We start from the raw sequence: 12,931 nt of genomic DNA, 5'->3' as shown, positions 1-12,931 counted from the left end.
CTTTACTTTAGGAAACAAGCTTTCAGTATCCATCACACACACACACATATATAGCCATCCGCCCATTCACTCACACAGCCATCCACACATTCACTCATACACACATCCACACTTTGATTGTGACAGCCCTACTCAGAGCACTGCTGGCTAATACTGTACTCTGGCTAGCCAGCAGGTATCGGATACTCAGCCTCCCGTTTAACCTGAAATGATTGGCCTGTCTTGTAATGGGATGTGAGGTCCTACTCCCTCAGCCAGTGTCTGCGTTCCAAACTCACTGGGTGTGTCCCAAATGGCACCCTATTCCCTATATAGAGCACTACTTTTGACCAGAGCCCTATGGGCCCTCTTTAAAAGTAATGCACTGTAAAGGGAATAGAGTGCCATTTGGGACGCACACTACACTGAACACAATCAGGACCAAACATCGTCACGGCCTTGGCTCAGCTACAAAAGACCAATCGATAGGTTTACTTAATCCAATTACTATTTATCTGGCAGCACTGCTGCCTGGCTGCTACCATACTGTCTGTCTCCATGCTTCAGGGGTGGAACTGTGACCAGGATGGTTGTGGCTTTGACCTGGCTTACACAGGGAGGATGACTCCTGCTGTTTTGACTAGCAGTGAATTAATATTGACAGGGACGTTTGGATGGAATGGTATAAAAGACAAATGTTTTTACCTGTTCATCTCCTTGTCTGCGAGGTTTGTCAGTCGATAGGCTGCTATATCTACAGTGAATGATTGAGTCGTTTCCCCCCTTTGTTTCTATGACCTTCCATCCAAGTGGTCCAGTTTGTGTTTTTTAGCCAACTCCTCTCTGTGTTTTGTTCATTGCTATGCCAAACATGACACTAAGAGAAGAGTTGGCTACAGTTTGTGACCTAGGCTAAAAGAAAACTGAAGATAAGGAAAACCGGGTGATAGAGCAGCCTAGAAATGGCTGTGGTTTCTGCAGGCTAAGCGACAGTCATACTGTATAACTTCACACAACTGCCCTACCCATCACCCCCTCTATGGTAGGTAGAGCCACTGGGGAAGGGGCTGGTGCTCCTGTCCTGTCCCTCCCTCCAGGACAGTACATTCCTTGGTGGAGGAGGACTGCCAACCCCACACGCAGCCCTCTGCCATGAGCCCTTGGTTTGGAGGGGGTTTTCTACTGGGGCTGCCAGGAGGAGGTGGTGAGCGGGGGCTAGTTGAGCTGTGGTGCACAAACATGATGACATGATCCACCTCATCAACTGCATTCTCAGCCTAGTTATGCTCTTCGTGCCAAAAGAAGGAAGTGGCGAAAATGCCGAAAGGGGCCAAAGCTTCTCAGTGGGACTTAGAGTTACGTAAATTGTCTGTGTGCCTGTCTGCATACCTATGGCTATATAGACTTTGTGTGTGCAGACCATGATGGCTACATTACAGTAGACTGAGCGTGTGTGCAGACTGCAGAACTATGACTTCATAGTCTCAGTGTACGTGTGTGCCTACCTATATATTGTGTGTGTATGACCAGTCTGTAATGTTCTCTTCTTTAGGTGGTGCGGAAGATGATGTGGTTGATGGACCACGTGTTCAAGTACACCAACTTTGGCCTGGTGTCTCTCATCCACGGGGACTTCTTCATCAGACAGGTGAGACAGACAGACATACTCTCAGAGACCTCTATCTAGGAGGCTTTTACTCGTGAGACAGACAGACATACTCTCAGAGACCTCTATCTAGGAGGCTTTTACTCGGCTGACGGCTGACAACTATCATATCACAACTGTTTTTGTGATAGGATATTTTTATGTGGTCTGACTGGTTTAGTGGTCATGCCGCGGCCTCTGGCACACATAGTGTTGGTATAGGTTTGAATTTGGCCGACTGCACTTTGACACACTGTCATCGTCTCGATCTGTTCAATGACATCATAAAATAACTTAAAATAAATGCTGAACAAAAATATAAACGCAACATGTAAAGTCTTGGTCCCATGTTTCATGAGCTGAAATACGATCTCAGAAATGTTCTACACGCACAAAAAGCTTATTTCTGTCCAAATTTGTGCACAATTGTTTACATCCCTGTTAGTGAGCATTTCTCCTTTGCCAAGATAATCCTTCAACCTGACAGGTGTGGTATATCAAGAAGCTGATTAAACAGTATGACCATTACACAGGTGCACTTCATGCTGGGAACAATAAAAGGTCACTCTAAAATGTGCAGTTTTGTCACACAACACAATGCCAGAGATGTCTCAAGCTTTGAGTGAGCATGCAATTGGCATGCTGACTGCAGGAATGTCCACCAGAGCTGTTGCCAGATCATTTTGTTAATTTCTCTACCATAAGCCGCCTCCAACGTCGTTTTAGAGAATTTGGCAGTACATCCAACTGGTCTCACAACCGCAGACCATGCCATCCCAGGACCTCCATATCCGACTTCTACACCTGCGGTATCGTCTGAGACGAGCCACCCGGATAGCTGATGAAACTGAGGAGTATTTCTGTCTGTATTTAAGCCCCTTTGTGGGAAACTCATTTTGATTGGCTGGGCCTTGGGTCCCCAGTGGGTGGGCCTGGCTCCACCCATGGTTAACATGCACTCCAGCTGAACAGTATATCAACTCAGCAGCAGGCAGGAAGTGGCTACAGCCTCCTCTAACAGGGACACAGCCAGGCAGGCCCAGTGGACAGCACAGTAGAGCAGTGTTATGGTACAGTAGTCCAGCCGCTGGCCTGAAGTGACCCTGCCTGCAGTGTGGGAGCAGCTGGAAGAGAATAGAACAGAGATCAATGTGCTGCCTGGGTGACAGACAGAGGCAGGCAGGCAGACGGACGGGCCAGGCATGCAGGAAGACCCAGGCAAAGAGGCAAACAGGCAGAGGGCGTGTACATACTGATATATATATATATATATATATATTTGACTGTATATACGTATGTCGACAGACAGACAGGGATAGGCGGGGACAGACAGATATGCTAATGTAGACATGCGTGGATAGTGTGGTGGCATATTTCTGCTTTACCAAATGAGTTACAAACTACACACCAGTCAGAGTTATACTTAAACTACATCTTTAATAATAAGAGCTTTGCAATAGYAATTTGACATTCAATGATGCGCTATCTCTAATGAACCATTGAAAAGTACAAAGATGTTTTATAGCCAAGATACACCCCTCTCAACCTACATGACGAAGCACAGATCTTAGGAACAGTTCACAAAGGTTAAGATTTGTATGAAAGATATCTATAAAACATAGCAGACAGTTACTGCTGTGTCAACAGTTTTCCTTGTAAAGACCAGTGTCTGGCCCTCCTACTCCAAAAGGGAACCGCCTCTCCCTGGTACGGTATAGAACAGAACCATTAGCTCATGTTCTCTGGAATGCTCTTTAGGTTTTATCACCCAAAAACATCGTAAATCTTCTCTGTCAGTGATATCTCATAGAGGCCCATCCTCAGTGGAACACACACACACAATAGTTAACAGATTGCTCTATTCTGTCGAATAAAACAACCATTATAATGTAATATAAGCATTATAATATAATCTAGCAATTTTCCACGACAATAGTCAGACAGACAGGTGACTGGCAGCTGATTCAGTTGCTTGCTGGCCCAGCAGTTCTATTCAAATCAAATTGTATTTCTCACATGCTTTGAAAACAACCGGTGTAGACTAACAGTAAAATGCTTATTTCCCCAATGATGCAGAGATTATATATATAAATATAACACAAGGAATAAGTAGAAAAATAATAACACTAGGAATAAATACACAATGAGGAACAATAACTTGGCTATATACATGGGGTACCAGTGAGGTAGATATGTACCAGTCAAAAGTTTGGACACACCTACTCATTCATGTTTTTTTTTTGTTTTTTTTAACTATTTTCTAGATTGCAGAATAGTAGTGAAGACATCAAAACTATGAAATAACACATGAAATCATGTAGTAACCAAAGAAGTGTTAAACATATCCAAATATATTTTAGTTTCTTCAAGGTAGCCACACTTTGCCTTGATGACGGCTTTGCACACTCTTAGCATTCAACCAGATTCATGAGGTAGTCACCTGGAATGCTTTTCCAACAGTCTTGAAGGAGTTCCCACATGTGCTGAGCACTTGTTGGCTGCWTTTCCTTCACTATGTGCTCCAACTCATCCCAAACCATCTCAATTGGGTAGAGGTTTGGTGATTGTGGAGGCCAGGTCATCTGATGCAGCACTCCATCACTCTGGCGTATCACTGCAGAATGCTGTGTTAGCCATGCTGGTTAAGTGTGCCTTGAATTCTAAATAAATCCCTGACAGTGTCAGCAGCAAAGCACCCCACACMATCACACCACCTCTTCCATGCTTCGCGGTGGGAACCACACTTGTGGAGATCATCTGTTCACCTACTCTGCAAGTCTCTTCTTCTTATTGGTGTCCTTTAGTAGGGGTTTCTTTGCAGCAATTCGACCATGAAGGCCTGATTCACGCAGTCTCCTCTGAATAGTTGATGTTTAGATGTTACTTGAACTCTGTGAAGCATTTATTTGGGCTGCAATCTGAGGTGCAGTTAATTGCCGATTTCTGAGGCTGTTGACTCTAACTCTGTAGCAGAGGTAACTCTGGGTCTTCCTTTCCTGTGGCGGTCCTCATGAGAGCCAGTTTCTTCATCAGTGCTTGATGGTTTTTGCGACTGCACTTGAAGAAATTACTTGACATTTTTCAGAATGACCTTCATGTCTTAAAGTAATGATGGCTGTTTCTCTTTGCTTATTTGAGCTGTTCTTGCCATAATATGGACTTGGTATTTTACCAAATAGGGCTATATTCTGTATACCAACCCTACCTTGTCACAACACAACTGATTGGCAAAAACGCATTAAGAAGGAAAGAAATTCCACAAATTAACTTTTAACAAAGCACACCTGTTAATTGAAATGCATTTCAAGTGACTACCTCATGAAGCTGGTTCAGAGAATGCCAAGAGAGTGCAAAACTGTCATCAAGGCAAAGGGTGGCTACTTTGAAGAATCTGAAATATATATTTAGATTGGTTTAACACTTTTTTTGGTTACTACATGACTCCATTTGTTATTTTATAGTTTTGATGTCTTCACTATTATTCTACAATGTAGAAAATAGTTTAAAAAAATAAAAACCTTTGAATGAGTAGGTGTGTCCAAACTTTTGACTGGTACTGTAGGCAGAGATGAAGTGACTCGGCAACGGCTCGCATTCCTCACATCCTCCCTCCCCAAATACCTCACGCCCTCACACACTGAACATCTGCATTGTTAGCACCATGCTTTCTAATTAGGCTGTACTGACTGGACTGGCAGCATCGCACTCACACAAGCATGAAGACAGACACATGCTGACATACACACATTTTTATAACATACACAACATAATAGCCAGACACTGAATGCTGATTGACTGAACGCTGTGTTATATCAGACCGAATACCACTGATATGACAAAACATTTGTTTTTAATGATCTAATTCTGTTTCTAACCAGTTTATAATTGCAGTAAGGAACTTCGGGGGGGTTGTGGTGTATGGCCGTGGTGTATAGCCGTGGTATATTTGCCATATAACACCCCCTCGGGCCTTAATGCTTAATTATACTGCAAGTACTATGCTATTTACTCGACATGGCACTCGCATGAATGATAAAATGTAAATAACATATCACACAACATGATAGCCAGTGAATTAGAATGATTTGTTACTGCGCAGTGTGTCAAGTACAATGCTCTTTACTTAGACTGGACTCATACAAACAAGATGGCACATGCCAACACAAACTGGGAAAAAGGTAAATGTCCTCAAGAAACATTTTCTGCATACTTCAGCTGTCCAAAAGTATTTTTTTTTATGGTAGTGGAATTAGTTTAGACGTTTAAATTGAGACATACCGACACATGCTACAAATAACAACGTACTGTAGGCTACAATGAGCTCAAAGTATTGGGACAGTGCAAATTTATTTTTATGTTTTGGAACTATACTCCAGCACTTTTGGATTTGAAGTTATACATATTTTACAAGGTTAAAGTATTTTCATCCATATCGGGTGAACCGTATAGAAATTACAGCACAGTCCCCCTATTTATTTAATTTAATTGAACCTCTCAGTTAAGAACAAATTCTTATTTACAATGACGGTCTACCGGGGAACAGTGGGTTAACTGCCTTGTTCAGAGGCAGAACAACTTTGTCAGCTCGGGGATTCAATCCAGCAACCTTTCGGTTACTGGCCCAACGCTCTAACCACTAGGCCTCCTGCCGGTCCCTATTTTAGGGGACGAAAAGTATTGTGACAAATTCACTTGTGTGTATTAAGTTAAGTATTTGGTCCCATATTCCTAGCACGCAATGACTACAACAAGCTTGTGAGTCTACAAATTTGTTGGATGCATTTGCTGTTTATTTCGGTTGCGTTTCAGCTTATTTTGTGCCCAATAGAAATGAATGGTAAATAATGTATTGTGTCATTTTGGAGTCGCTTTTATTGTAAATAAGAATAGAATGTTTCTAAACACATTCATGTGGATGCTACCATGGTTACGGATAATACTGAGTTAATTGTGATGGTGATAATGATACGGGAGAAAGTTGAGGCATAAATATAATACTCCTCCCCCAAAACCTTCTAACCTCCCCTGTCTTTGGGGTATGCTATTTGTGCGTCTAACTTTCTCACTCATCGTTATTCACGATTTATTTAAGACTATCCGTAATCATGATGTAATCTTTGCGTGCTTGCAAAATGGGACAAAATACTAAACTTTTTGCTACTTTAATACACATATAAGTGAATTTGTCTCTACATTTGGTCCCCTATGTACAGGAGACCATGTACAAAAAGTGCTGTAATTTCTAAGCGGTTCACCCGATATGAATGAAAATACCCTCAAATTTAAGCTGACAGTCTGCCCTTTAACCTTAGTCATTGTGTCATTTCAAATCCAAAAGTGCTGGAGTACAGAGCCAAAACAACAACACGTGTTACTGTCCCAATACTTGTGTGATGTATTGTTTAACATACCACATGTGCTAATCACACAAATTCAGAAACCCAATACTGGCACATCAATCCAGCCTCAGTGTGTTGATGCCTTTTAAAGTGCTTCTGAACCTGGCCTAATTGGAAATCAATCCAAAAACCCTCTCTGTCAATTCTCGCAATGCTCTTACTGCTAATGCTATTACTGCTAGTGTTACCATAGCTAATATGAACTTCACTGTCTATTCATTTCAGTGGAGCTTGGCTGAGTGTCACACCAATTCTTTATTGTATCCTCTCTATGCTAAAGCTAAACTGGGTAGTGTTAATTAGGCACCAAACGGAAGAAAACAGACTAAAACAGGGAGGGAGTGACTATCTGGACTTGGCCAATAAGAAACACTGATTTTTATTTTTCCTTGTTATACGCTTTTACATGTTTTCCCTCTGTGAACGCCACCCTAATTCAGTAATAAAGAATGAAACAAAAGGTAAAGTAAGCTTTTGCAATATCTTTTGTGTGCAAAGCCATTACATCTAAACAGCCCTGATAGCGTCCTCATGCCACCCCGGTTCTGTGTTTCCCTGTTTAACCTGCAGGGTAAAGCGTACCGGGACAAGCAGCTGATCTACCTAAAGGATCACCTAGACCGGTACTATCACAGCCGTGACAGAAAGTGGATCGTGCTCTTCCCAGAAGGCGGCTTCTTGCGCAAGCGGCGGGAAACCAGCCAGGCATTCGCCAAGAAGAACTCGCTTCCTCACCTGACGCATGTGACGCTGCCACGGCTGGGTGCCACTCAGGTGATCCTGAAGACCCTTGGGCCGCAGCAGGAGAACGGCTGCCTGGGGACAGAGGCCAGCACAGTGCACCCTAGCCAGTCAGGTGGGTGACGAACACACACACACACCACGTGCACATATACACACCCACATTCTGTATACACCTAAACTCTCTTTTGTGATTAACTTCTCTCTCTCACACACATACACAAACACTCTGTCGAGACAAAAGTCCCCAACACATGCAGATCATACACACACTCACACCCACGTTCTTCCGTTTCACCTTACTCTGCCTCGAAATCTCTGGTCATCACCTGAGGTCTTAGAGGGCTGTGACAAACCTGCAACCTGTCTTCACCTCCTCCCCTCTAATCCTGTGGCTACACTCCACTGCAGCCAGTCACTTCTGTCTGTACCTGTATCTGTTCACCTATTATAGTAATCTAGGACCAGGTCATCCTCCAGGGCTCACCAAGCAAAGGTCTCCTTTGTTTAAATGAGGGTTGGGGTCAATTCAAATTGAAGTCGGTCGATTCAGGAAGTGATTTAAATTTAAAATGTAGAAAACTATTATTTTTATATAAATACCTTCTCGCTTTCAGGTTATTGAGAAGTCATAAAAAAACAGGTGCCCTTTTTTTAAATTATTGAAATGGAATTTCAAATTTACTCCCTGAATTGATTGACTTCAATTGGAATTGACCCCAACTTTAAAGGTTATTTTACCTGATTCCAGGTAAAGCCTCACGATTCCTGGAAAAAGTGTTATCAGGACGCATCACCATGAGTCACTTCCTGCTCTTGACCCTCCCAACTCAGTACTCATGCATGTGCTTCCCAGAGTGCAACACCTCTAACTCCGTACTTTACAAATTGGGGAGAGGGAGGCGGATTATGGGTACTGAACTAATAATCAGACAGGCAATTTTGGCACAGGATACTAATGAATGTTTTTTTCCCAAGTAGACCTAAGTAAAGTACACTTTTCAAATCAAATTATATTTGTCACATGCAGGGAAGACAACAGTTGTAGACCTTAACGTGAAATGCTTACAAGCCCTTAACCAACAATGCAGTTCAAGAAATAAAGTTAAACAAATATTTACAAAATAAAATAAAAAGTGACAAAATAAAATGACAATAATGAGGCTATATACAGGGGGACCTGTACTGAGTCAAAGTGCGGGGTACAGGTTAGTCGAGGTAATTTGTGCATGTAGATAGGCGTAAAATGGCTATGCATAGATAATAAACAGCGAGTAGCAGCAGTGTAAAAACAAAATGGGGGGGTCAGTCAATGTAAATAGTCTGGGTGGCCATTTGATTCATTGTTCAGCAATCTTATGGCCTGGGGGTAGAAGCCTTTTGGACCTAGGAGCCTTTTGGACCTAGACTTGGCACTCCGGTACCGCTTGCCTTGCGTGCCTTCCTCTGACACCGCCTAGTATATAGGTCCTAGATATTAGGAACCTTGAGTCTAGTGATATACTGGGTCGTACGCACTACCCTCTGTAGCGCCTTACAGTCAGATGCTGAGCTGTTGCCATACCAGGCGGTGATGCAACCGGGGCAGGATGCTCTCGATGGTGCAGCTGCAGAACTGGGGACGCCATGCGAAATCTTTTCATTCTCCTGAGGGGGAAAAGGTATTGTCGTGCCCTCTTCACGACTGTCTTGGTCTGTTTGGACCATGATAGTTCGTTGGTGATGTGGACACCAAGGAACTGGTCAGCTTCCATCCTGAGCCATTAAAAAGAGGACTTCCAAGAAGCCAGTTTTTCAGACTGAGCCGTATATGCCACTCCACAGAGGATTATCTAGAAAAAGCAGCGGAGATGCGCATTAGGTTTCTAAGAAGAGGCTATTCGCCACAATGTGTGGATGAAGCTCTTAATTTGGCATTGGGAAAAACACGAGATGAACTGCTACAAAAAAGACCCGCTAAAGCTACAGAACATTCCGTAATGTTCACAACTACATATACTTTGAATTCGCGAAAAGTGGGAGAGGTGGTCAAGAAACACTGGCATATTTTATCATCGGACCCAGCTTTACCGGCTGAATTTAAAAATCCACCACTTGTGTGTAGGAGAGGTCGCAATTTCCGTGAAAAGCCACAAAAGTGCCAGCCACAAAAGACAATCAGCCAGGATATTTTACGCCCTCTTCMAAATGGTAGCTATAAATGCAGAGGATGCGCACAGTGCAACAATATGATGAAGTGTGAATATTTCTGCCACCCAGACACAGGAAACGGTTCCAAATAAATGACATTATTACGTGTTCCATCACCCATGTTATTTACATTATTAAATGTCCATGTGGGCTGTGTTATGTCGGGAAAACCTCTCAACCAGAGAATTAGTGATCATAAAAGTACAATCAGGAGAAACGACAGGGATTATCCACTCGCAGTACATTTTAGTGACCTAAAGCATGACATTTCTACCTTTTTTTTTTTTTTGATTTTGTGGTATAGAGAAAGTTAAGATATCAGACAGGGGATGTGATATTAATAATACTCTGAGTAAAAGATAATGTTTTGGGATTTTCACCCTCCAGACATTATTTCCTAAAGGACTTAATGATGAAATGCCTATGTATGTTATGTTGTGAATTTGAACATGAATTACTCTGATGTTTTTCGTACGATGTACCCAATGATTAATGAAAACTTGCTATGTCCCCATTGTGGTTTTACAGACGTTTAATACGTCTTATTTACACACTTTATATGAATATTTATGAAATGCATATTGTTATATTTGGTAGCACTTATTTGTTTTTCCTTCGCATCCAACCCCTTTCGATGTGTGGAACGGATGTGGGTGGGCTAGGTCTACATAAGGGTGGGGGGGGGAAATATACTCACCAAAGCTCTGACGAAGGCCGTGAGGCCGATGCGTAAGTTTATTAAAGATCAGTGATACTATCGAACAGTGTGCGGTTTCCTTTTTCCTTTATCTTGTTCAATGTTCAACTGTTACCATGCACCTGCAAAAAAGATTGCTCAGATGTGCGAGTGACTTTTGAATTTTAACACCAAGGAACTTGAAACTCTCTACCTCCTCCATTACATCCCCGTCAATGTGAATGGGGGCGTGTTCGCCCCCCCTTTTCCTGTAGTCCACGATCAGCTCCTTTGTCTTGCTCACTTTAAGGGAGAGGTTGTTGTCCTGGCACCATACTGCCAGGTCTCTGACCTCCTCCCTCTAGGCTGTTGGAGTCGTGCTTGGCCACGCAGTCGCGGGTGAACAGGGAGTACAGGAGGGGACTAAGCACGCACCCCTGAGGGGCTCCCCAGCGTGACAGATGTGTTGTTGCCTACCCTTACCACCTGGGGGCGGCCCATCGGGAAGTCCAGGATCCAGTTGCAGAGGGAGGTGTTTAGTCCCAGGGTCCTTAGCTTAGTGATGAGCTTTGAGGGCACTATGGTGTTGAACGCTGAGCTGTAGTCAATATACCTCCAACAGGCCAAATATTACACTGTCAATAAACCACATGTCTGACTCCCAAAACTCACAATTGTCACTGGTAGCTTCTTTAATAAATATTTGGTGCTATAGTCTGGGTAAGTCCGGCAGACCACTGACAGTTATTCTTTCAAACTACCGTAGTGTTCCTGTGAATTTTGTGGCACTCATCCTATAAATAGAATGTGTAGTGCAGATCTTGCTCAAATGGGAGTTTTATATTGGGCTGGCTGCCTGTCGAGAAAGAACACGCTTTCAAAACCTCAAACCATAAAATCATCACTTCTCTGTTATGGTGCCCTCTGAGAATACTGTTTTAAATGGGAGGGGGTGGGCTGGATGGATGAGGGGCGAGACACACAAACACACACAGTGTCACACACGTATGAAGGAGACGGAAATTACAACAGAGGTCCCCTGGAACCCCAGCGGCGATCTGCAGTAGAGTCATTTCCCCGTCCTGGGACCAGGCCTAAATAAACTGACTGACTAGGATTACATCTCTGCAATTAAGAAAATTAAACCTTTATTGAAACCTTTATTTCCCCCCACATTTTCTCCTTAGCCTCATTTTTTTTCCCCCTCCATCAGGACTGGCCTTCATTGAGCTCTGCCCCTCCTGTCCACTGCTGACAACCAGCCCCCTAGCCAATCAATAAGCCTCGCCTACTGGCCCAGCTGAGTTTGGGAAACAAAGACTGCACACAGTGGCAGGCTGCACATACCCACACACACACACATAGACAGACAGGCGCGCACACACACACCATCACTCACATGCACATACACATGCACTTTGGAATTCCCTGGCTTTAGCTCAAAATCCATTTTAAATGAGTCCTGTTGCCTTTCTAGTAATTGTAAGATCGTGTTGAAGCCAGCAGTATTGAGTGCGTGGCTAAGGGATCTAGCCACCATGGGGGTTGCTAACTCCTGTGTCCTGCAATAACTGTGCTTACAGCTGAGCTATCCAATACATCTAGGTCTGTTGGAAAGGGTTCATACATGTAGAAAATACCTTGCATAGAAGATGCAAGTCTTCCTAGGTGAGTTTGTTTTCCACAAAAAAATCATGTAATTTAATAATTGGGGAATGTAATGATGGGGCTGGATGATTAATGGAGAATGTGTGAATATTTTTTGTGAATTAATTTTTCATTTTGTCAGCATAAGGTTGGTAGCAACATGTGGAAATCTGTTTCAGCGGAAGTCAACTACGAAACCCGCAATGCTCTATGTGCTAGGTAGTTAACTTGGTAGCAAGCATAGCTACACACAATAATACTCAAGTCCAATATCACCAGGTGAAGTAGCTAGTTAGCTGTAAAATTGCCTAAACAAACTGCACTATCAATTTAGAAGTCTACAATCTCACCATGTTAAACCTGCAGATCGATTTGTCTCACAAAGTGGAGTCTGACATTCACAACGGCCATGCAACGCACCCTGGACTGAAGAGACCAACATATAGGAGAAGTGTGGGGGACCCCTGTTAAATTACACATTTATAATACATGCCAATTAGCGGACACTTAGTCATGCGTACATACATTTTTCGTATGGGTGGTCCCGAGAATCAAACCCACTACCTTGGTGTTACAAGTGCCATGCTCTACCAACTGAGCTACAWTTCTCAAGGTAGGAATATCACACAAATATGATCAATGACTAATTCGAGA

At 43.0% G+C, this 12,931-nt stretch overlaps 1 protein-coding gene across 2 annotated transcripts in view; it reads left to right on the top strand.

Moving 5' to 3' along the window:
• Window positions 1–12,931, top strand: part of LOC111973078 (acyl-CoA:lysophosphatidylglycerol acyltransferase 1-like) — an 85,720-nt gene that overhangs the window by 47,889 nt on the left and 24,900 nt on the right. For both annotated transcript variants that reach the window (XM_024000266.2, XM_024000264.2), the window contains exons 4-5: window positions 1,532–1,627; window positions 7,594–7,879. In XM_024000266.2, coding sequence (XP_023856034.1) covers window positions 1,532–1,627; window positions 7,594–7,879 — 382 coding nt within the window. The remainder of the gene's footprint in view (window positions 1–1,531; window positions 1,628–7,593; window positions 7,880–12,931) is intronic.

This window comes from Salvelinus sp. IW2-2015, linkage group LG14 (genome assembly GCF_002910315.2).
Source record: "Salvelinus sp. IW2-2015 linkage group LG14, ASM291031v2, whole genome shotgun sequence".
Classification (NCBI taxonomy): Eukaryota; Metazoa; Chordata; class Actinopteri; order Salmoniformes; family Salmonidae; genus Salvelinus; species Salvelinus sp. IW2-2015.
The sequence above is the reverse complement of the archived record's forward strand: the minus strand, read 5'-3'. Positions and strand labels throughout refer to the sequence as shown.